At 32.6% G+C, this 23,682-nt stretch overlaps 1 protein-coding gene across 2 annotated transcripts in view; it reads left to right on the plus strand.

Annotated features, from left to right (window-relative positions):
• LOC140441894 (probable phospholipid-transporting ATPase IIB) overlaps positions 1-23,682 on the plus strand; it is a 46,388-nt gene that overhangs the window by 13,504 nt on the left and 9,202 nt on the right. For both annotated transcript variants that reach the window (XM_072532870.1, XM_072532871.1), the window contains 7 exons: positions 9,367-9,529; positions 9,989-10,242; positions 10,297-10,473; positions 12,802-13,051; positions 15,805-16,013; positions 19,855-20,214; positions 20,414-20,552. In XM_072532870.1, the coding sequence (XP_072388971.1) occupies positions 9,367-9,529; positions 9,989-10,242; positions 10,297-10,473; positions 12,802-13,051; positions 15,805-16,013; positions 19,855-20,214; positions 20,414-20,552 (1,552 nt within the window). The remainder of the gene's footprint in view (positions 1-9,366; positions 9,530-9,988; positions 10,243-10,296; positions 10,474-12,801; positions 13,052-15,804; positions 16,014-19,854; positions 20,215-20,413; positions 20,553-23,682) is intronic.

Raw genomic sequence — 23,682 nt, forward strand, 5'->3', positions numbered from 1 at the left:
AAATATATTGTGGCCTATTTAGAACAAATAATATTTAAAAAATATAATATAATTAACGTTGAAATAATAATGAAAGTACGCCACTGGATTTTCATACGTCTTTCCCCACTTCTCCGCATTCAAACGATGAAATCACTCTTCCAAATAGTGGAATTATAGTATAGATAGATAATTAAAAAATATACAAAATTCAGAGGGTATAATAATTTTTATTGAGAGTGATATGTCATAAATATTTATTATATGATTATGCTAGTTTTTGATCTAATTATTTTTAAAAGATGATTATCAAAATGTGACAAAAGTAAATTACCGAAAGGACCTGTAATGAAATATAACAAAATATTTTAACATACATTTACCTAACTAAAAGAACCTAATTTACTTTATTTACAAGCTATACATTTCTAAAAAAATTGTACTTGTTCTGACGAACTTTTCAGATCCGTTTGCCATAGTAGATCAGTCCATTGATTTTTCCATTCGGTACATCTGCTTACAAGTCATGACAATTTCTAACACTTGCCTGCAAGCCACTCTGTTCAGTAGTGTCTGTGTCGCGTTCTTTATTTCCAGTGTTCGTCAATCTTTTCACTTGTTCTTCCCATCGTATTTTGGGTCTCCCTTTTGTTCTTTTCCTTCTGGTGTGAACTCCGTTTATCTTATTTGAGCTGTATTTTTTGCTATTCTCAATTTATGTTCGTACCAAACCTCTGGGGTTTTTTTATTCTTACATTTTTTTATCCTGTCATCTGCATACGCTATTATTTTTGCCACCTTATTGCAAATTGTTCCTAATATGTTTGTTGTGACACTTTACTTTTAGCCACTTTACTTCTGAGACTTTACTTTTAGGTACAACAAACTGAAGCTTGGATTCTGTACTATCATCGTTCTATACAGATAATTTTTTAGTACCAGGTAATTCTATTCGCTTCAGTAGGACTTGACTTCTGGACTACATGCACTAATGTCTAGCCAAGAAGGTCTCTCACCTCGACGCATCCAATCAAATACTCTTTTTATACATGGATCATCTGTTTGGGCGTCTTGTAGCTGTTGAGGCTACCGGTGGTTCGTCCCAAGGGGCAAAGTTGTTCTTCTAATTTAAGACAGTGATTAGAATTTGCACTGCATGGTCGCCTCGACAGAGCATCGGATGGGAATGAACTCTTCCAGCCCTGTTAGTTACGAACTATTTTTCGTACCATTTCCTCCAGACGTTCATCGTTTTGTTCGTCTCCTTCAATGGTTCGTTCTCGATAGCTCCGTGAAGTTTGACTAGTTGTTTCGTGTTCTAAGGCAATGGCGAGCGCTTCATCTAAAACTTTCGCTCTTGCTAGTCGTAAAGCTTTCTGTAGTTCAGTGTCTCTCAAAACATTGACGAAGGTATCTACAGAAATTTCTTCGAAAATGCTGTCAGGTGCCTCTGGATAAGCCAGCCGCACTATACGAGCAACATCTGCTTCAAACTCTTGCAAATTTTTACTTTCTCGTTGAATTCTACTTCTTAGTTGTGCTTTGTAGACTTGTTGTAGATGGGCATCTCCGTATCGTTTTTCTAGTCGAGTGAACAAGATCTGGTAACATTTTTCTTGAACCTTACCACCTTACAATCTCGTAAAGCAGCAGTCAAGGAAACTGCCTTTTCTTGTTCGGTCCAATGATTGGCTGCCGCAATAGCTTCAAATTGTGTAAGTTATATGGATCAAGAAGACTTCCCATCAAATGGTGGCAATTTGAATCTCATATGATGTATCGTTTCATCTCTCGGTGATTTTTCTTTCACTATAGGATCTAAATCTACTGCATTAATTGGTGGCAGCACTTTCGTATTGGTTATCATGCTCTCTGTTTGATCTTCTCTTCTACGTAGTTTATTTTTCTGTATCTTATTGAATGTTCTAGAAACTTCTTCAAATTTCTCATTGTTCTGTCTACATGCTTCTTGAATTATTTGAGAAGTTTAATCGAATCTTTTGGAAACATTTTCAGAAGTTTCTTAAATCATTTTAGAAACATTTTAGAATTTATCATCATTCTTTTTAGAAGTTTCCTCAATCATTTGAGAAACATTTTCAAATTCCTCGTCGAATCTTCTAGAAAATTTTTCTAATTTCTCATTTATTTTCGTTAAAACTGCTTCTTCTGCTAACTGACACTGGGATGTATCTGGGTCATCTCCATGCCACATCCTTCAGTCGTTATTGAAGTATCTTCTTGGACCCACTGCAGTTTTCATCCCGTTCATCTAGTTACTATCCGTATCTTTGGTTAGGCACACACGTACATTCTAAATATTCAAAAATCACTACCGAACTACGCGAATGTTCTTGACGAACAATACTTTTCAAAAAAGTCTTTTTCAAAGTCATTGCGGTTCTAATTTATTTAAGACTATTAATTTTAAGCCTACAGTATGACCTTATTTATCAAATCCTTCTAATAACAGCGCTCCGGTACATATAGCAAATACATTATTTCTAGAAGTATCGGGAGTAGTCCACCTCTATTCGCCTATTATGAACGGTCGCTTCTCCCTACCTTGTCGCTATCTCGAAGGTTCTTGACATGGACGTATAAACATAGATGGACCCAGCAATAAGATACCTTAAACACACACTGTTTTGAAGCTTCGATATTCCTGGACAAGAGGGTAAAGGGGAGTAAAACGGGTATCGATAGACTGTGATACTTCCTCAATGAGCATAAACGTGCTTGAATTTTTACTCGCGGGGATAATTATTCAGACGTTAATAATTGGAAGTAGTAATAATGTATAAAAACACGTTTTTATAGAAAAAATAAAATACAATTTTATTTGCTTTAAAATTAATACAATAAAATATAGTTGAGCTCAAGTTAATTTTTTAATAGGTATCAAATAATCCTACGATAAAAAAACAATTAAAAAATATACATTTGTCAAATTTAAGTACATACCTATATTTATTGATAATGTGTTAAAACATATTTTTTCAAATTGTGACAAATTTGTTTTAATACAATATGAATAGATTCCTCGTAGTAAGGGTTTCTGCTACAAAATTATTTATTGATCATTCCAAAGCTCTTGCTGGCATTTGACATAAAATTATTTGCAAATATACCTACTTATTAAAAAGTAGGCGTGAAAATGTATAAATTATTGGAAAGCTATTTACCGAGCAGAAATATTAAAGTAAAAATGGTAAATAGACATAATAGAAGATGTTGGTATAGAAATAAATTTTTATTGATTGCGAAATAAAACAGTCTTAGTAAGAACGCTTCTTATGCGCACGGTGTTAGCATCTAAAGTAGTCCTCGTTTCATGATGAATTCCAATTTTAAAATATTTCTCAAAAACCAATTTTAAAAGTTGCATAGAGTGACCATCGATTGCATCTTCATCATACATATGGTCACCAAAATGCTCATAGATTGATTTTGCGACATTTTTTATGGTTTTATTAATCAAAATATTCATAAGGTTTTTAACTCGTCTGTTGTAGATATTTATAGTTTTATTAAAAAATCTGAAATATTTTTCAGCTTCCTTACAAGTTTAAATAACCAAAAAGGATGCTTTTGAAAGGTTTTTATACTGTTTTCTCTGTTGAAGTTTAAAGTAAGTTTCATCATTAATCAATATTATTTGGAAACCTACATAGAAAAATAAATGAGTTTTATTCATTTCACTAATTTATTGTTAATTCATGAGAAATATTAAATTAAAAAGCTACTAAACAGATCTTTTTAATCAGATGATGTCTACTTACAATTTAAAAATATCTATACTAATTTCATGAACTAATATCTTGTTCAATACATTAATTGATATGAATAAACCCAATGGTACGCCTATGAAAGACATATTTTAAAATGTAAACACACAGGCTTCCTCAGTTCGTCATCTTAAATAATGTAAACAAACAGTACCTACAAATTAAATGAGACATTGGGATGTAAACATTTCGTTTTTTTTTTTGCAAATGCAAAACTGTAGCACCATTATTATAATTTATTTATTTCACTATTTACAAATATCACTTAAAATACAGCCAAAATATCGAAAAACAACTTTTCCTCATCTTGGGTAAAAAGTAAATAAACATGGACATGACATGGAACAGCATTTGAAGTTTGACGTAGAGCCATAAGACAGAGAAATGTAAACACCGTTGCCATTAATAAATAGGTTTCAGTGCTTCTACATATAAAATAATTGGTTGATATTTGTTATACGCTATTATTAAATGATATGCACACTATGTGCACACTTTATGTTTTAATTACAATTAAATATATTAATATAAGTAATAAATTATTATTTTGGTTTGATAGCACCTGTAGAGTATAAAATAAATATAGTAATATTTTCAGCGATACGTGAATAAGATATTTTAATAAAAAAATGTGACAACATTTGAAGGTGCTGAGAATGTGACCTAGTCAAATAATTTTGCCTTCACATTTTTATGTAAATAACTGAGTCCATCTGTGTTTATACTTTCATGGTTCTTGAACATGCGTCATCGTTTTAAGAGATGCAACCGTTATATCGGGTACGTCGAAATTAGCTTTTTCGTTACAATATTAATATCTTGTTAAAACATATCATATATTTTTTGAATAATATCTCATTAAAACTAAACTATTAATTTCTTATAATTATTTTTTGAAAAAAAGTAAAGTCTTTGCTCACAATAATATTATTGTTTAGAAGGGATGCTAAAAAACAAAAAAATATGGGACTTAGATGATTTTCGCAGAATAAAAATAGCCAAATGTATTTAACATGTAATGATAAGGTTAATCTTAAACTAACACAAGAAAAATTGTATAGCATGTATTAACAAATTCCTTTAGTCTTCAATATCTTCATCAATGTTGGTTGAGGAAGGAACTTCGTTTAAAGCTGATTTCGATGTTGGGAAATTCTTCTGGGATGTCCCCTTTACGACAGAGTTGCAGCGAGCCAATTTTTTTCTTTTCTGTTGGAATTATCTTTGAATATAAATTTTGAAGGGTTATTTCTTCGTTTGGAATAGTTTTACCAAATACTTGAATTACTTTGAACTCTGAAGTATGGTCATATCTAGACTGAATTATTCCTGGTTTACTTTTATCATATTTTAGGCACTTGATTGTGAGCCAACTTACTTTGCTTCCTTCTGTATTTTTGTTCCTGTTTTTTATTAGCTTTGTTGATAAATCTGTAAGGTCTTTGAAATCTGAAAAATTCATCTAACGAACATTATAGCCCGTACTTTTTTTGTTTCGGAAAAAAAATAAGAATATATTATATATAAAAATATTAAATCAGTCCTGAATAGTATAAACAGGAACGTATTTCTTTGCCTTTTCTATAGCACTGTTCCTACAGCACTTTTTCCAGGAACTTGTGCTCTATGATTTCTAGATTTGAAGTTTGGACCAAATATAAAAATAGTGCTGCAACATTTTGGTAGCGGTTTTGTCCGCCACAGGTATCAGAATAAAAACAGAGCTGCTATATTTCAGGTTTCATTTGGTTAATCTAGTTAAGCAAACAACTAACTATATCTGAACTGCCTCGTTTTCCTTGTAACTCTGTCCATCCATAGCAAAAGGCATCATTTGATTCACGTAGCTCATAAATGGTAAAATTATACATGCATACTTGCACATAAATGCCTTATGCTCCTGCTGCCATTCTCCTTATCAGCTGCTTTGACATTCATTCACTCTTCCTTCCAAGAAGGAACCGAAAACAAGACGAATTGTCTGAAACAACAGAATTATAAATTTAACATCCTATGAGTTCCAAATTTATACTAATAAAACATTATCTAACCGTTTACTTAGGTTCTAGCTAAAGTAATTACCTTCTAAATTGGTAGGTATTTATTGATAATAATAATTAGTTGCAAATATCAGCAAAAAAACATTAGGTACTCCAATAGATCTTTTAAAATAAAAATACATAATTTTCACCAAACACAACCTCGCTTTTAGGAAAATTAAAAATAATATTAGAATTCATTATTAAATACATACCCAAATTATGGTTCTCCCCTTCTAATGCCATCAACACTAATTTATCACATCTACTTTTGCCACTTGTCATCATTTTATTGACTAAAAAACTGTAAAACTTAGCAAAGTAACACGTGAGGTTTATTCGTTACAATGAGTATTTAACACAAAATAGTGCCAAAACAAGTTAGGTGTACCGATCTGATTTTTGCTGTATAAGCTATTCCCCGAAATACATTGTGATAAACAGCAGAAATCGTTTAAAATGCCTTAACGGTTTTTAGCTGTTCATTTCATTATTTTGTTAAATATATTTCTGTTTCTGCAATATCGGCTATGTGCTCTTATAGTACATCCACTAATAATTTTCCAACATAAACATGTCTTATTCTGGTATCAAAGAGACCGCCTTTCAAATCAAGGTTGTCAGACATATTTCCTAAAATTCCTAAGGTTATATTTAAAAAATATTCTCTATTTTCTATTCGTTATTATTCAATTGCTAGTCAACGAACGACACTCTTAAAAAATAATATGAACTTATTCTCAAAAATATATATATAAATTAATTAACTAGGTACTAATATTTCCATGGACTCTTCACTAATGAATTAAAGCAACCGTGAACTTTGTATATATTACTTATATTCTAAGTAATTTTCGAATATTGGCAACATTGTAGTCTGGAGAGAATTTGAACGTTCGACGTTGCCCTGTTGGTGAATTTAGCGGTAATACTTTTATAGATATAATGATCGACTTTTAAGAAATCAGACAACTTTTAAGAATCCAAGTTCTCAAAAACGGTTTCAAGAATTGTATTATTTTTTTCCAAATTTCATTGATTTTATACCTTACCTGGAAACATGAAAAATTGCAGATATATTAATAATGGTATTAAGGTTATATTCACTAATTTTAAACTCATGCATTATGGCAACAGCGCGAAGCGCAAACCAATAAATTCTAATGAACATCTGTTGTCTGCTATGCGATACCCTAAAATATTTCCTATTGCAGAGGCGGAGGCTTATAAGGTATAGGTAATATAAGTTATAAGTAATATTATATTTTTCTAGGATGGCATTTTTTAAGATGCATCAACTTCTGTGTTATCAATAAATAATGACAATTATGTTAATGACAGCTCTGAATTAAAAAATAAAGATTTGCACGTACAATCCCAAAGAATAGTTTTAAATATGTATGAGTGTTTGAAAAAAGAAAATATTGGGATGGCTGATAATGCAATTGTTTCGAGAATTCATGTATTAAAAAAATCGGGTATAAGACGATATAAACAATTATTAAATTAGGCACAGTTACAGATCCTTCCTTAAAACGAAAGCGACCAAATAAAAAATTGGGTAGGATTGACACTGCTGCAAAAGACGTTATTCAGCGAACAGTTTACAATTTTACAGGCACACTGACGATTCTTTTCAGTCCTTCTAATTAATTTCTTTACAGCTATCGCGATGCATCTTGAACACTAGTATTCATTATTATACAGTGTGTCGCATTTAAGATGAAGACAACTCTATATATCAGCTACTAAAATACATACAGATTTGACATTTTGCACAGTCATACATGTTGTTAGTGCACATTTTTTTAAGATAGTCATCTGAAATTTAAATTTTAAACGCGGCTTACTGCGAATCCACAAACAGGGTAAATTTTCGATATTTTGCTTCGCGTTAGAGAAATCGGAAAAACTTATTTGGAAAAGTTGTTCCACTTATTGTAAACGCACATACCAAATTTCATGACAAAATTCGCAATTTTAGTTTTTCAGTATTATTTGTAATCTCGATCCTAAATCTACAATTGGCTGTCTAAAGATGCATCTCGGGACAGCCAACTGTCCGTTTTAGAATCCTGACTACAATTGAAGAGCTTATTTCCAAAGTGTCTTACATCCATATAATGAAATCCATGAAATTACAGATTTTCATACAAATTTAACATACAAATTATACAATTTTACAATTTTCATATGCACTTTTAAATGGTAAATAAGAAGTTGTTTTGGTACATATAACTTTATTCTAGACTTGAAGAAATCTATAAAGTTTAAAAAAAGAAAATTTAAAAAATCGAAATTTTGGATTTAAGACACTGGAAATAAGCTCTTCAATTAATGAAAAAAGTAAAAGTGCGAATTTTGACATAAAACTTTGTTATGTGGGGTTAAAATAATATTTGGAACATCTTTTCCAAATAACTTTTTCAGATATCTCTAACTCGAAGCAAAATATTGAAGATTCACCCTGTTTGTGCATTAACAGTAGGCCGTGTTTAAAAATTAAATTTCAGTTGACTATCTTAATTGCTGGATAGACAATGTTTTAAAATTTTCTGACAGAATGAGCCATTATTTACAGATAATTGTAAAAAAAATATTATGGTTTATGTAAAAACTAAATAATAAGTCCAATATTCTTATAAATCACTAAAATTAACAAGCTTTAATTTGAAAGAATTAATTTGTTATTTATTCGGTGTTGTGAGCCCGCTCCCATTTGAAAAAAAAACTGATTCTGTCCTTTGAAGAGTCCTATTCAAAAATGCCCCGTTTAAACAAATCGAAGGTTGAAGGGTGCCGGACATTTTTGCCGGAAACAATTCAAATTCAAAAGATCACCTTTTTCTGCTACGGAAAATATTGCTCCGATTTCTCACCAAAATCAATGTTGATACTTTAGTTTAGATACTCTTGAATCTCAAAAATACTCATTTACATATTTTTCAAGCCTCGAAAATGCATATTAGGTATCGCATTTTTCGGATTTTAAATCGCTTATATCTCCAAAACTATTAACTTTTGAGAAAAATGACATAGATCTTATTTAGAGTCACCCAAAAACCTAAAAAATATTTTTTGGAGCACAAAAGGTGATATTTTGAATTTGTTTAAAAAATTGTTTAAACAATTTCTGCCCAAAAATTGAGAAATTTTCCTGAATATAATTATGTAAAAATTAATAAAAATTATATGATTTTTCTTGAAATATGCGTTTGATAACTGATCCCTTTTCTTAATTTCCACGCCAATGGTCGGCATCGACATCAAAGAACCTCAAAAGCCGACGCTTGGCAAATTGACAATGGAAAAAGTATACCTGATTTTTGTAGTAGCTTTTGCATTCTAGATCGCTATTATTATACAATGTAAACCTTTAAATAAACATAAAGGATTTTTGTGTAAGAAATTTTTTTGTTTATAAAAAATAATAAAAGTAAGATCCATTTAAACCAACTTAAAGTATTTTGCTTGTATAAGATTGTGTTAAAGGTAGTTAGTATATTTTGGTCACATTTCGCCCACGATTTTATTATATAACTTAATTTTTTTTATTGCAGGTCGGCACATTATTACGCAGTTCTTATAATAACGAAAATGTGAAAGTAAACTCTGACAAATTTAGACGAAGTGAAAATACAAGAATCAGAGATGCAGTACAGGCGTTGGCATTATGTCACAATGTTACCCCTATGTATGAAACTAATGAAAAGAAGGATACTGGTATTTATTTTATTCATTTTATTAACTCATCACAGTCTAATAATTAAAAAGAATCGTTACACTTATAATATACAGATTGTCCAATTAAGAATGAAATATATAATAACTGAAGATTCCCTGCTTCAAAATAAGATGTCTCGACAAAAAACAGTTATGTTAAAAGTGACTGGTAATTCTTCTTCCACAATTTTTCCCTATTCAGGGGTTTTTGTTCAGGGCTCTCTTTTGCAGTCTTTGTTCTTAAATCTATGTTTTCAGAGGTGGAGTTCAGAGATCAGCGTTCAGATTAAAAGTGACTGTTAATTACGTTATTTAATATTAAAAAATAATCAATTGAAGTAACTCAAATAATAATTCAATTAAAATTTAATACCTACCAAAAACATTGTGTTATATAACAAAATAATACATAAATAAGAATTAATTATTTTAACAAATTAATGTTAATAATGTTATTAGATTCGGGATCTTTTACTTCTGAAACTGAAGCCGACCAACATCTACAAATGCCAGATAAGGATGTCACCTACCAAGCCTCCAGCCCAGACGAAGTAGCCTTGGTCCACTGGACTCATCAAGTCGGACTTACGTTGAGCAACAGAGATTTAAACTCGATGCAACTTCGAACCCCTAATGGCAGATTTATGAACTATGCAATTTTACAGATATTTCCTTTTACCAGCGAAACTAAAAGAATGGGAATTATTGTTAAGGTACGCAAATGAAATCTACGTTAAAACTATGAAAAACATTATAAATTATTTTAGAGCTTGTACACGGGAGAAATTATTTTCTACTTGAAAGGTGCCGATATGGTCATGTCCGCAATCGTTCAATATACAGATTGGCTTGACGAAGAAGTTGGAAATATGGCTAGGGATGGTTTGAGAACTTTAGTTGTTGCTAAGAAAAATCTTACAGAAGAGCAATATCTGGAATTTGAGGTAAGAATTTAACAGATTTTAAATATAGGTATGTATAAAGCCATCGACAAAATCGTAATTAGGCTTAGCTACGAAGTTACTTATAAATAAGGTAGTTTAGCCATCAATGGCGTGATATTTATGACTTAACATTAATTATCAATGTTCTTTTTTAAAACACTTTTTTTAAAACGAGAAACACTCAGAATAAACTTTTATTTACACTAGCAAAGATTTTAATTACAATTTAAAATATAATATTCAGTCTGGTGGTTTTGCGATGCTTTATTTATAATAAATACACTTGCTGAATTTGCTGTTCTAGTACGTTGCAATTGGAGTTGATTAGATAGAAGTTTAAAGATGAATAGAATATGATTCCGTTTCAAAAATTCAAAGAAACCAATTAAGAGAAACAAAAAGAGAAATCAAACGATTTCTACCTGGCGATACCAAAGTTCAAATTTTTACCACTGTGCCTTCTAAAACTTGCAAAGCAAACAGCTTGATAGCTTGCCGAGTAATTTATCAAACTGTTTGCTTTGCAAGTTTTAGAAATTTGAATTCTGTTTCGCCAGGTAGAAATCGTATGATTTCTCTGTTTGTTATTAGATGGCTTAGTTGCGTCCGTAAATAGTTATTTTGATAACTATTGGTCTAGGACGGGATAGATTTTGTTTTGATTCAGAGCAGTGGCTATACCGCTCTGAGGAGACCTAAAGAGATCGAAATTCGTATAAGCGGCTTGCCGCTGTCCTGTATCGAAACAAAAATCTAATACCGTCATTATGTTAAACCAATTAAGGTTTAACAATGTTTGGAAAATCCAGGGCGACTAATGATCTTTTGTTGCCGGAAGCCGGTAGAAAGTTAATTTATGCAAAGTTGTTTGTTGGAGGCTTAAGGGAAATAACCAAAATGTATAATTTGGGCATCTCATAGAAATTAAATAAATGGAATTTTGTGTGTTTGAAAATGCTAGAATGTAATTGGTCGAGAAAGAGAGAGTGGAAAGGGAATGGCTAGGAGAAAATTATTTTGAAGAGGAGAATTGGGTTATCCGTTGTTGTGTCCTAAAAGAAACAACATCAAAGTCGAAAGAGTTACATACCGAAAGGCTTTTTACCTTTTTTTTTTTTTAATTTGTTAAGTTTGTGTTGACAAAGATAATAATTTTATTTTTGAAAGTGTTTAATTTAGAAGAAAAGTGGAAGCAGTTTTAGTTTATTGTATGCTGACGAGGATAGCAAGTTTGATAGCAACAGTATCTGTAAGTAGAACCAATTTATACTTGCATTGGGAGATGTATCCAGGGGGTAGAAGAGTTCGGTATGAGAGTTCGAGAGATCCAGTGCGTGATTTTGAACAATCTCACACAGAGAAATTTTGAAACAGAATCGTTAATAACAATTTATAAAGTTTGTTTAATTGTTTAAGCTCAAAAAGTTAGTATAGGAAAATAATTCAGAGGGATTAAATTTGGACTGCGCAGTTTTGTTTTCATGTTATTCTAAATTGTTTGGTTATGTTTTTGAATAACTGTTTTAATAAGAATTTTAAAATAATGTGTGTTGTGTTATGCTTTGATATTAATTAGGATTTTGTTTTACCACCCAAATCACATTGAGTTCTTGTGCTAATATTTGGGTGAGTTTGTAATAGTTTAGTGGGCTCCAATTGTCATAATTTGTTCTTTGTTTTTGCAGTTTAAACTCTGATGAAGTCTATAAACATCGACGAAAACTTAGACTTTTAATAAAAAGGCACTTACTACGAAGCACCCGAGTTTTATTTGCTTCCTCACTGAAATAAAGTGTATCTCTCACAGTGTTTCTCTCACATTTCGGAACAAAAGAGTGCCCTTATACGAGCTTGCCCGCCCGTAACTCGTAGTAAGTGGGAGGATTGCTTATACTGGCAATGACCAAGTAAAATTTTCGCCATATCTGGTTACCCCCACTTAGTTTAGCATGCAAGTCGACGCAGTTACCAGGGTGTGGCTTGTGGAGTCATAAGTGACAGTTGACTGCCTTGTAAGTTCCAGTTGTTTGAAATCACTTCCAGTCTATGAATCTTATTGCAACTATTTAAAAAAAAGATACTACCTCTACAAGGTAGCCTTTTTTACTACTTCCACATACACCTCTTTTGTAGACTAATTTTTATATTTCAAAAGATATAAAAAAATAACCACTACTAGTATCATTTTAATAAAATTTCGTTTCTTGTTTTAGTTAATCTTTTAAACAAAAAGTATATTACAGACATTATTGCATATATGAGTGTTGGAAAATAAATTTAACGAAATGAATTAATTCTAAAATTATCTCATTGTTTGTAATATTTCAGGCTCGTTATAATGCTGCTAAGTGTTCAACAACTGACAGAGTGGCACAAGTGGCTCAAGTTGTTGAATCTTTGGAGAGGGAAATGGAACTGTTGTGCATTACTGGCGTAGAAGACAAATTACAGGACAATGTACGTGCTACTCTGGAACTATTACGTAATGCTGGTATTAAAATATGGATGCTTACTGGTGACAAACTGGAAACTGCTACTTGTATCGCTAAAAGTTCAAGTTTGGTGTCTAGAACGCAAGGTAAGATAAACATATATAGTTCTATTTTTTTATAAATAAATAATATTAACTCAGCTCAATCAGATTACCCCTATATATTCTTATTTCATTATATAAATTCTATTAATAAATGGACAAATATATGATAAAAGTAATATCAAATAAATATATTACAATGTTAATTACAAATATTTATGAATCAAGAAATCTAACTTAAAGTAAATATATTATAAAATTTGTTGATCGTTTTAGTTCTAAATAAGGTTTTCTTTTTAATTTGAAGAGCACTGAATAAGTCTCTCTCTCTCATCTCTCTTTCTCTCTCTCTCTTCCGTACGAAGAATATAAACGACAGACAAAAGATATAGTAGGACTATGTCTCATCGCAGCAACTGAAAAGTGTATTATTTCTACAATTTTACTTTAAATTGTTTAATTAAATTCATTTCTCTTTTATTTTTTTATGAACTTCGTTTGACCACCACCAGTCTCTTTATTCTCAAACTTATTTTCTGACGTTTTTCCAGGTATTTAAATAGCAGTATCTCTAATGATACTGGTCATCTTTCTCCAAATTGTATTAGGACTTCCTTTCATGTTCCAACACATTTTTTCAACTATTTTTGCCCTGAATAGACCTTCTTTCTCATCTTTTAACATCCACCACTTGATTTTTTGGCCACTTGATTTTTTGATCCACCAGTAAAGAAAATAAAAGAGGATACACAAAAGAAAAGATCGAAACCACTTAAATAAGGAACTTAAATATATAGAAAACCTCAACAGAGAGAAATAATTCAGAGCATTCTATAAGAGAGACATCAACAGAAAAGAATTCAAGGCTACCACAAGACAATGCAGACGTAAGAATGGCGACAAGAGAAGATGTATTGAATAGATGGGTAAAATACTTTAACCAGGCACTTGATCTAGAAGAAGAAGAAAAAACCTGGAAGACGAAAGAGATGAGGTAAGGAACACACGATAGGGAAGAGGTGCCACCAACGATTCTTTGTTAAAGATGCAGTTAAAAAACTAGCCAGAAACAAATCACCCGGAATAGATAATCTCCCAGCTGAACTGTTCAAAGAAGGTGGCCACGATACCATGATGGCAGTACAGCAAAAGAAATATGGACACAGAAATCCCTCCCCAATGATTGGAACATTGGAATACTTTGCACCATACACAAAAAAGGAGATATCTTTGAATGCTCTAACCACAGAGGAATTACGCTTCTAAATGCAGCGTATAAAATATTTTCCACAGTACTATGACACCATATGCAGAACCGATAGTAGGAAAATACCAGGCTGGTGAAAGAGCTAGGAATACCAAATCAGTTGGTAAATTTAACAAAACTAACTCTTAAAAAAAATTAATGTAGAGTACGAATTCAGGGGAAACTCTCTGAAGCTTTTAAAACCAATAACAGGCTGTGCCAGGGAAACCCTCTCTCCTGTATATTGTTTAATCTGGCTCTGGAAAAAGTAATACGTATGTCAAAAATCACAACCATTGGTTCAATATATAATAAATCAGTGCAAATTCTTACCTATGCTGATGATATCAATATTGTTGGGAGAACAGAAAACGCTTGTTATATAAAACGACGTCATCGAAGCAGTGAACAAATTTGTATGCCTGGGAGCGCTTCTTAACACTGAAAATAATACTACTGCAGAGATAAACCGCAGAATTTGCACGGCAAACAGATGCTATTTTGGGTTCAATCTCCTCCTTAAATCCACAATTATATCGGGAAATACAAAAATAAAACTGTGCAAAACAATAATACGCCCAGTCCTAGCATAAGTGTCAGAAACCTGGACTCTAACAAAAAGTAATGAAAACATGTTGGGATGTTTCGAAAGAAAAGTACTAAGGCGAATCTATGGAGCAGTGAATGATAATGGAGTGTAGAAAAGAACTTCGAACTTTATAGAATATACCAGGAACCAGATATCGTAAAACATATTAAGATAGGACGTCTGAGGTGGATAGGGCATGTAATGCGGATGGAACAAAATGACCCAGCTAGAAAAACGTTCTTTGATAGACCCATTTGTCAGAGAAGAGGAAGACCCAGAACAAGGTTCCTTATTACATCGATGAAGACATGAGAAATGGGAATACGTGCTTGGCGGAGGAAGGCGACGGATAAAGACGACTGAAGAGAAATTCTTGAGGAGGCTAGGATCCACGCAAGGTTGTAAAGCCAGAATGATAATTATGACTTGATTTTTTGTGGTACTCTCCGATATTTCGGTTTAGTTTGGTTTTTTCTTTGTTTTTTTTTTACACAAGCAACTTATGTTGTTGGTTTACTGTCTCGCTAACTATTACCTTGCAGTTCTTACATTTACGAATATCTTCTTTTCTTGTCATGAAATAATCTATTTGGGAGTGCTTTTGTCTATTTTTGTACGTAATATGTTAGAGTTTCACTGTTTTTAAAGAATGTGTTAACTATCGCCAAATCTAATGCTGTCGCTAATTCAAGCAAATCATCTCTAGCTTCATTTCTAGTTCCAAAGCCTCCATATATTACCTTATATCCTTACTTGGATTGGCCCACAGTCACCTCCTATTATGACTTTCTCCTCTGATGGAATATCACTCAGTATCCTTATTGATCATTTACAAGGAGATATCAATCTTCTCCAATAGTATAAATCGTATATTTTCTATAATCTATAATAGTATATAGTATAGCAGTATATATAGTATAATATAATTTTCTCTTATAATTTCTCATAAATATTTATTTATAGGTTTGCATATTTTGAAAAAGGTTGTGACAAGATCTGATGCACATTTAGAACTGAACGCCTTTAGGAGGAAACAGGATTGTGCATTGGTCATAAGCGGAGAAAGTTTAGAAGTATGTCTTTCTTACTATCAACCGGAATTTATGGAATTAGCTACGGCAGCACCTGCGGTTGTATGTTGCCGTTGTTCGCCAACACAAAAAGCTCAAGTGGTAAGTTTATATAAAATAAAATTATATCGGGATTTATTCAGATTACATTTTGTGCTGCAATAGTTGTTATACTACGATATTTTAAAATTTTTATTACATTTAAAACATTAAGGGAAAACGCTTCTTTATGTTTTAAGTTTCTGCACAATTACTTGAAACAAAATACAAATAAGAATAAAATGCAAAAATAAGTAATAAATACGATTTAAATGAGTAAATAAAAAAGTAATATAGTAGCAATTGCAGGATGTATGCCACTGGCTAAACTTAATTGCATACTTTTTTAAATTTCCGCTTGGTTGTCTAGTTCACTAAATTACACACAATCTTGGTACCACGTATTTCAACTTTATTTATTAATACTATTATTAACATTTAATACAAATAAATTAAAATACCACAATTAAGTCGGTGAGGAGAGCGTGATTTTCACCGTAACTACATATTCATACTTTCTAATAGATTAAAGCCTTAGAAATTATGCCCTACTATCTTTGAATGCTCTAACCACAGAGGAATTACGTTTCTAAATGCAGTGTATAAAATATTTTCCACAGTACTATGGCACCATATGCAGAACCGATAGTAGGAAAATACCAGGCTGGTGAAAGAGCTAGGAATACCAAATCAGTTGGTAAATTTAACAAAACTAACTCTTAAAAAATTTAATGTAGAGTACGAATTCAGGGGGAACTCACTGAAGCTTTTAAAACCAATAACGGGCTGTGCCGGGAAACCCTCTCTCCTGTATACTGTTTAATCTGGCTCTGGAAAAAGTAATACGTATGTCAAAAATCACAACCATTGGTTCGATATATAATAAATCAGTGCAATTTCTTACCTATGCTGATGATATCAATATTGTTGGGAGAACGGAAAACGCTTGTTATATAAAACGACGTCATCGAAGCAGTGAACGAATTTGTATACCTGGGAGCACTTATTAACACTGAAAATAATACTACCGCAGAGATAAACCGCAGAATTTGCACGGCGAACAGATGTATGCCACTGGCTAAACTTAATTGCATACGTTTTTAAATTTCCGCTTGGTTGTCTAGTTCACTAAATTACACACAATCTTGGTACCACGTATTTCAACTTTATTTATTAATACTATTATTAACATTTAATAAAAATAAATTAAAATACCACAATTAAGTCGGTGAGGAGAGCGTGATTTTCACCGTAACTACATATTCATACTTTCTAATAGATTAAAGCCTTAGACATTATGCCCTACTAGGGCGAAAAAAAAAAGCAAGGAAATGTGAAGACCATCGAACTGTATCCCTAATGAGTCATGCCGCTAAGATTTTTATGCGAATAATTTATAACCGAATTCACAATAAGTGTGAAGAATACCTGAGTGGTTCTCAATGTGATTTTAGAAAGGGTACAGGCACTAGAGAATCAATTATGGGATTGAAACTGATGGCAGAAAGGTATCTTAATGTTCAAAAACGGCTGTATGTGTGCTTTGTCGATTATATAAAGGCCTTCGACCGCAGGTATATTGATGTTCAAAAACGGCCGTATGTGTGCTTTGTCGATTATAGAAAGGCCTTCGACCGCATCAAACACGGAAAATTGATTGAGGTGCTAAAAGAAGTAGGGTTGGACGGACACGACATAGTTATCATAAGTAATACATACTGGAACCACACAGAATGCGTTCGAACAGAGAACGGAAACACCAAGTACATCAACATAGAGGTGTCAAGGGTGCATGTTATCCCCCTATTATTTAATGTATATTATGCCGAACGTATAATTAGAGCTTCTCTTGACGTTCGCCCTGAAGGTACCAGAGCCAATGGCCAATCATCATTAACAATATAAGATATGCCGATGACACCGTAGTATTAGCAGAAACAGAAGACCAACTAAAATATGATGAACATATTATCAGAAGAAAGTCACAGGCTGGGCTTGGACATTAACTTTTCCAAAACCAAAATTTTGGTATTCCACAAAAACCCCTATGAACAAGTTACACCTAACATGTAAATAAATGGTATCACCCTTCAGAGTTCCCAAAGCTTCATATACCTGGGCAGAGAACTAAATAATCAACTAGACCACTCAAAAGAAATTAGAAGACGCATTGAAATGCAAGATCTGGTTTCATGAATATGCGTAAAATGCTCTGTAACCCCAAGCTATCAGTCTCAACAAGATTGAGAACACTAAAGTGTTATGTGGGGTCTCTATTACTATATGGCTGTGAGACCTGGACATTAAAACAGTATGACGTCAACAAATTAAATTCATTTGAAATGTGGATGTACTGCCGAATGCTAAGAATAAGCTGGACCAGCAGAACTACGAATGAAGAAGTACTGAGAGCAATGAACACACGCCCTCATCTGGTCAATACTATCAAAATTAGAAAGACGTCATATCTAGGGCAAATAATGCGCCATAGGGAATTTGAGCAGCTCCAAGTAATATTAGAAGGCAAGATTGAAGGTAAAAGGGGCATAGGACGAAAGAAAAAATCTTGGCTACGAAACATCAGAGAGTGGACCCACACAAGAGGAAATGAATTAATTCATCAAGCCTAGAACAGAGAGAAATTTGTCATATTGATCGCCAACCTCAACAGAGAAGACACTTAGGAGGAGGAGGAGGGCGGAAAAAAAAAACGAAATGCATAATGCGGTCTGATCTTGAATTCAAAGACAGATATATTTCAAAGATGTTTTACAGCAAATTTTTAACCCTTTTCGTCACACCCCCCTCCTGCGAGGGCACACACTTGTTAAGAATGACAGTACAAGGACAGTGTATTTACTCATTTATTAATGGTAGTGCTACCTACGAGCGAACACAGTACTAGTGACATAAAGTTGAATACATCAGTTTCGCGTGTACTGTCTAACCTCCAAATACGTACGAGTTTGTGACTGCTTTACATGTAGAATTCAAAGCTGAAATATATATATATATATATATATATATATATATATATATATATATATATATATATATATATATATATATATACAGTTAGCGTTCTTGTAAACTTTGGATATTTTTGTAAACATCGACGTCCTTCTAGAGTGACAAACGTATTTCATGACATAAATGGTAAGAGTAAAGGTCGATTTTAGTTTAGTCTAGTTTTGATTTATTTCTGATCTACTTTGTCATCATCATCCGTGTCTCGAAATATCTAAACTGCACATTCTCGGTCTCTGGAAATTTCGACAAACTGTTGCAGTTTATTTGAAACAGCACAGAGAACCACCAAAACGTAGACGTCACTCAAAAGAAAATGAATGTAGCCATTAATCTGCTAAAATCCGACGCGAATCAAATTCATCCACGGAGTCTAGGTGTGATTGATACATGCATTTGCCTATTTTTGATAACAATAATTATGCTAAGACACAAGATGGAAAAATGCTCCAAAAAAATCTTTTACTATGTGTCAGAACTGTAAGGTACACTAGGCACATCTTTGTATGTTCAAGGAAAGGAACTGCTTTCATATGTATCATAACGAATAATGACACATAACAAAAAAGTTTTGAACTTTTTTCTTACAGTTTTATAATTTGGCCTTATAGAAGGACATTCAATAAATCAAAATCCAAAAGGGCTATGACCAAATTGTAAGTTTTAAAAATCTCAAAAAAAAAATAGAAAGAGGCTGGCAAATTTTAGATTTTTGTTATTATTTCTTGTAGCGTGACTGAAAGGGTAAATTACATATTTGCTTATCTTGTTTTCTAATAAATTGCAAGTTGCAACGGAGTATTACATATAACGCATTGGAAATTCCAACGAAAAGCATTTTGTCCATGTTACTGATCTTGAATTTTTCCTGTCTTAGGTTCAACTAATCCAAAAACATACAGGTAAACGTACAGCAGCTGTAGGCGATGGTGGAAACGATGTCAGCATGATCCAACAAGCCGATGCCGGTATTGGTATTGAAGGTAGAGAAGGTAAACAGGCTAGTCTTGCTGGAGACTTCAGCATACCTCAGTTCTCACATCTGGCCCGTCTATTGTTAGTGCACGGAAGAAAATCTTACAAAAGATCAGCTTCCTTGGCTCAGTTTGTGATACATAGAGGATTGATAATTTCTACAATGCAAGCAGTATTCAGCAGTGTATTTTACTTGAGCTCAGTGGCTTTATATCAGGGCTTCCTAATGGTTGGATATGCTACAGTATATACTATGTTCCCTGTAAGTATTATGAGTTTCCGTATATATATATATATATATATATATATATATATATATATATATATATATATATATATATATATATATATATTTGGGTTTAGACCGTTGTCTATAATTATTTCTTCCTGGCAACGGTCATACCTGTGCCCCCGTTACTAAAAGGGATTAAGTGATCACCAAATGTTTATTTTTGTTTTAGGTATTTAGTTTAGTGCTCGACCAAGATGTTAGTCCTGAAATAGCTTTGACTTATCCGGAATTATATAAAGATCTGGCGAAAGGAAGAAGCTTATCCTATAAAACTTTCTTTATGTGGGTTCTCATCAGTATTTACCAAGGTATGAAAGTATATTTTTTATAAATTAATATAAAGAGGAACTGTTGACAGATTAGGAATGTCGTGTTGAATGTAATACTGAAATAAATTTTACGTAAAGTCAAATACTCAAGCACTATGAATTATCTAAGGCTGCGTTCTATCTATCTAAAGCTAATTTTTATATGATTTTATATAAAAGTACATTTTTCCTCGTTCCGAGCGTCCCTCTTTTTTTGCATTTTCCCTTTTTCTTTTCGTTTCATCTACACTTGCGAGTAAAAAAATCGACTCAAAAGTAAAGTATTTTTTGACTACGCTGTTAGGCCAGTGTATATCCATATAATGTAAAATTAAAAGTAAAATACCGTGACCAGAAGTAATTTTTATTACAATAACAACAATATTTATAAAGTTAGTAAGTAAATTACATAACAAAGATAACTTAATATTGTATGTGAGAAGATATGTTATGAATGGAAGTCATTATGTAATGAATATAAAAATAAATTAACATAAAAAACAAAATTAAAATTGAGTATTTCCTCCTCTGAGTTGTATTACACTTTTCATGCGATCTTTTAAGATCCTCATTACTTTTCTGACTGATTCCTAGGGAATCGCTTCCCACTCTTCATCTAATGCAATTTTTAGCTCCGCCACTATCGCTGGTGCTGTATTATGGACCCGAACCCTGCGCATAAGTTCATCCCATAGTGCTCGATGGGATTCATATTCGAACTCAATGGAGGTCAGTCCATTGGATTTTCATACGTCTTTCCCCACTTTTCTGCCTTCAAGCGATGAAATCACTCTTCCAAATAGTGGAATTAGTATCTTTCCTCGAGATAATCATCTGGCTTCAGTGTGTAAAAGAAGAGATGTATGTACACTTCCAATCTCCTCACAGAGTATTTTAAATAAACGATTATTTAGCGGCCGAGATTTTATAAAGTTAATAATTTTTATGACCTTATCAATAGCATCTTTTAACTGGGGTATCATTTTTTAACAGCAAGTGCTTGCCTATGGATCATGCAGTGCCTACTGTAACAGTTTTTAGCTATATTTTTAATAAGCTGTACAGCCTCATTAATTACGTCAGTCATGGTATTTAATTCTCTTCAAGAAAAGTATTTAAAAGACCAAATATTTCGACTCCAGTAGTACGTGTTGGTAGAGATTTACATAAAAGAAAATCTTCCAATAATTCGTTTTCGTGGTGATATCTAACGATTACAATTAATATTGCGAGTCTAGCTACATCGGTTGATTCATCCATTTGTAACGAAAATTTGCATGATTTGAGGCCAAAAGTACGTTCATTCTTTATATTGGCAATTAAGTGGTTAGGTCCTCCAATGGTCAATAAATTTTCATAATACGGCCAATAAAGTCTGGAATACGGCCAATAAACCCAAGAGAATGTTGCAGACCATAAAATGAAGCTTGTTATAATTCCTACATTCTTTTATAAATTTCAATTATAACAAAAAATAATCCCACCATTAAAGGCGATTGACAGAAGTAGGAAGGGACTGAATGAAGTTCAGGAACATCCTATGACATCATAGATGTCATAGGATGTTCCTATATGATGGAATTAGCTTTTCTGTCAACATAGAACAGAATATTTAGTCTACCGGACAGAAAGAGAGAAGGCAAATATTTATTCTACCGGAAAGAAAGAGAAAGAAAAGAAAGACAGAGGGTGCCAACTACTTTTTGAAGAAAAAATAGTAAAAACGAAGCTGGAAGTTAAGGAATTAATAAATTAATAAAGAAATTAAAATAAAATAATTATTTAAATATAAATTAATAAAGATGTGTCGTTTATAAAGTTACAAGTTTTTTTAGTAGCAGCATTGATTGCAATGCTGCTACTCAATAGGGGTTGATTAATTATAGAGGCCATTACTGGTCTAATTTGGTTTGTGGCGATTTCAGTTGCAATAGTAAGTGGAATTTAGTTGTGTCGTTAAATTTTTATTACTTTTTTATGTTATATACTTTCTTGAATGTTATTAAAAATGCTCGTAGTTTTCGCAGAACCCCTGATTTGTCCCCACGGAACCCTTGGGTTCCGCGGAACACGGTTTAAGAAACGCTGCCCTATGCCATACAGAAATAGGCAATTTTTACACCACGTTGACAATTTGCATAAAACAATTATTTTTTGGAAGCTCGATAACAGACAATATTTTTTTACATTAAACTCCGTCTACCCAACAGACGGAGTTATCACGTGAATACCATGTGAACTCATGAAGTATTATAATCATTCCTACAAACAGTCAAACTAGTCAGAATTCGTGGCAAACAGTTGATCAGTGAGAAAACAAGAATACTGTCATTAGTGCTATCCTCCCTACTCACGCTGGTCGACTATTCGTTCATAGTTTCGGACGGTTTGGCCGCTTGTTCGAAGAAACCTATTGATACTGCCATGTTCGCATTAAACCAGTGACGTACCAGAAAAATGAAATAAAAAGTTATTACACAGACAAAAATTGAAATGAACGATTATTTTATAAAAACATGTTATGTACATCGTAATAAAAAAAAAACGTAAATTTCAATAGGATTAATTGGGAGCGTTATAAAAGAGAGATACCGCTAAAATGTAAGTAACGCAAGCTTGACTGTACGGGAAATATATATAGCGTTAATTTTAAACAATTTTTAACATTTGGCGTAGAAGTGGACAATGCAATTTTAAAATATAACCTGAATCTGACACTATAACTTAAAAATTTTTAATGCAATACAAAAATAATAGAAGTTCCTTAAAAAGTAAACAATAAAACCTGGAAGTGTCTTTAACAAATGGGGAGAAATGGGAATCAAAATACTATAGGCTAACTTTAGGCAATGTGGAGATTATACACATGTAAATGTAAATGTGTAGGTGATGGTAGCTTACCCCGTTTGTACAACATATACGCAACTACGCAACATCGACCATGTTGAGTTCTGATGCTTTTAAGTGTCTTAAGTGCCAGGTCTTACGTGGTAGGTCAAATCCAGGAGGTGTCTCTGTGATGCAAGGTATAACTGTATTTGGTTGAGGCTCCGACCATTCATGGATCCATTTGGTGATCATGTTGAACTCTGTAGTTGCAGCTAATTCTGCGGTTTGTATTGGAGATTTT

This window comes from Diabrotica undecimpunctata, chromosome 5 (assembly GCF_040954645.1).
Source record: "Diabrotica undecimpunctata isolate CICGRU chromosome 5, icDiaUnde3, whole genome shotgun sequence".
Classification (NCBI taxonomy): domain Eukaryota; kingdom Metazoa; phylum Arthropoda; class Insecta; order Coleoptera; family Chrysomelidae; genus Diabrotica; species Diabrotica undecimpunctata.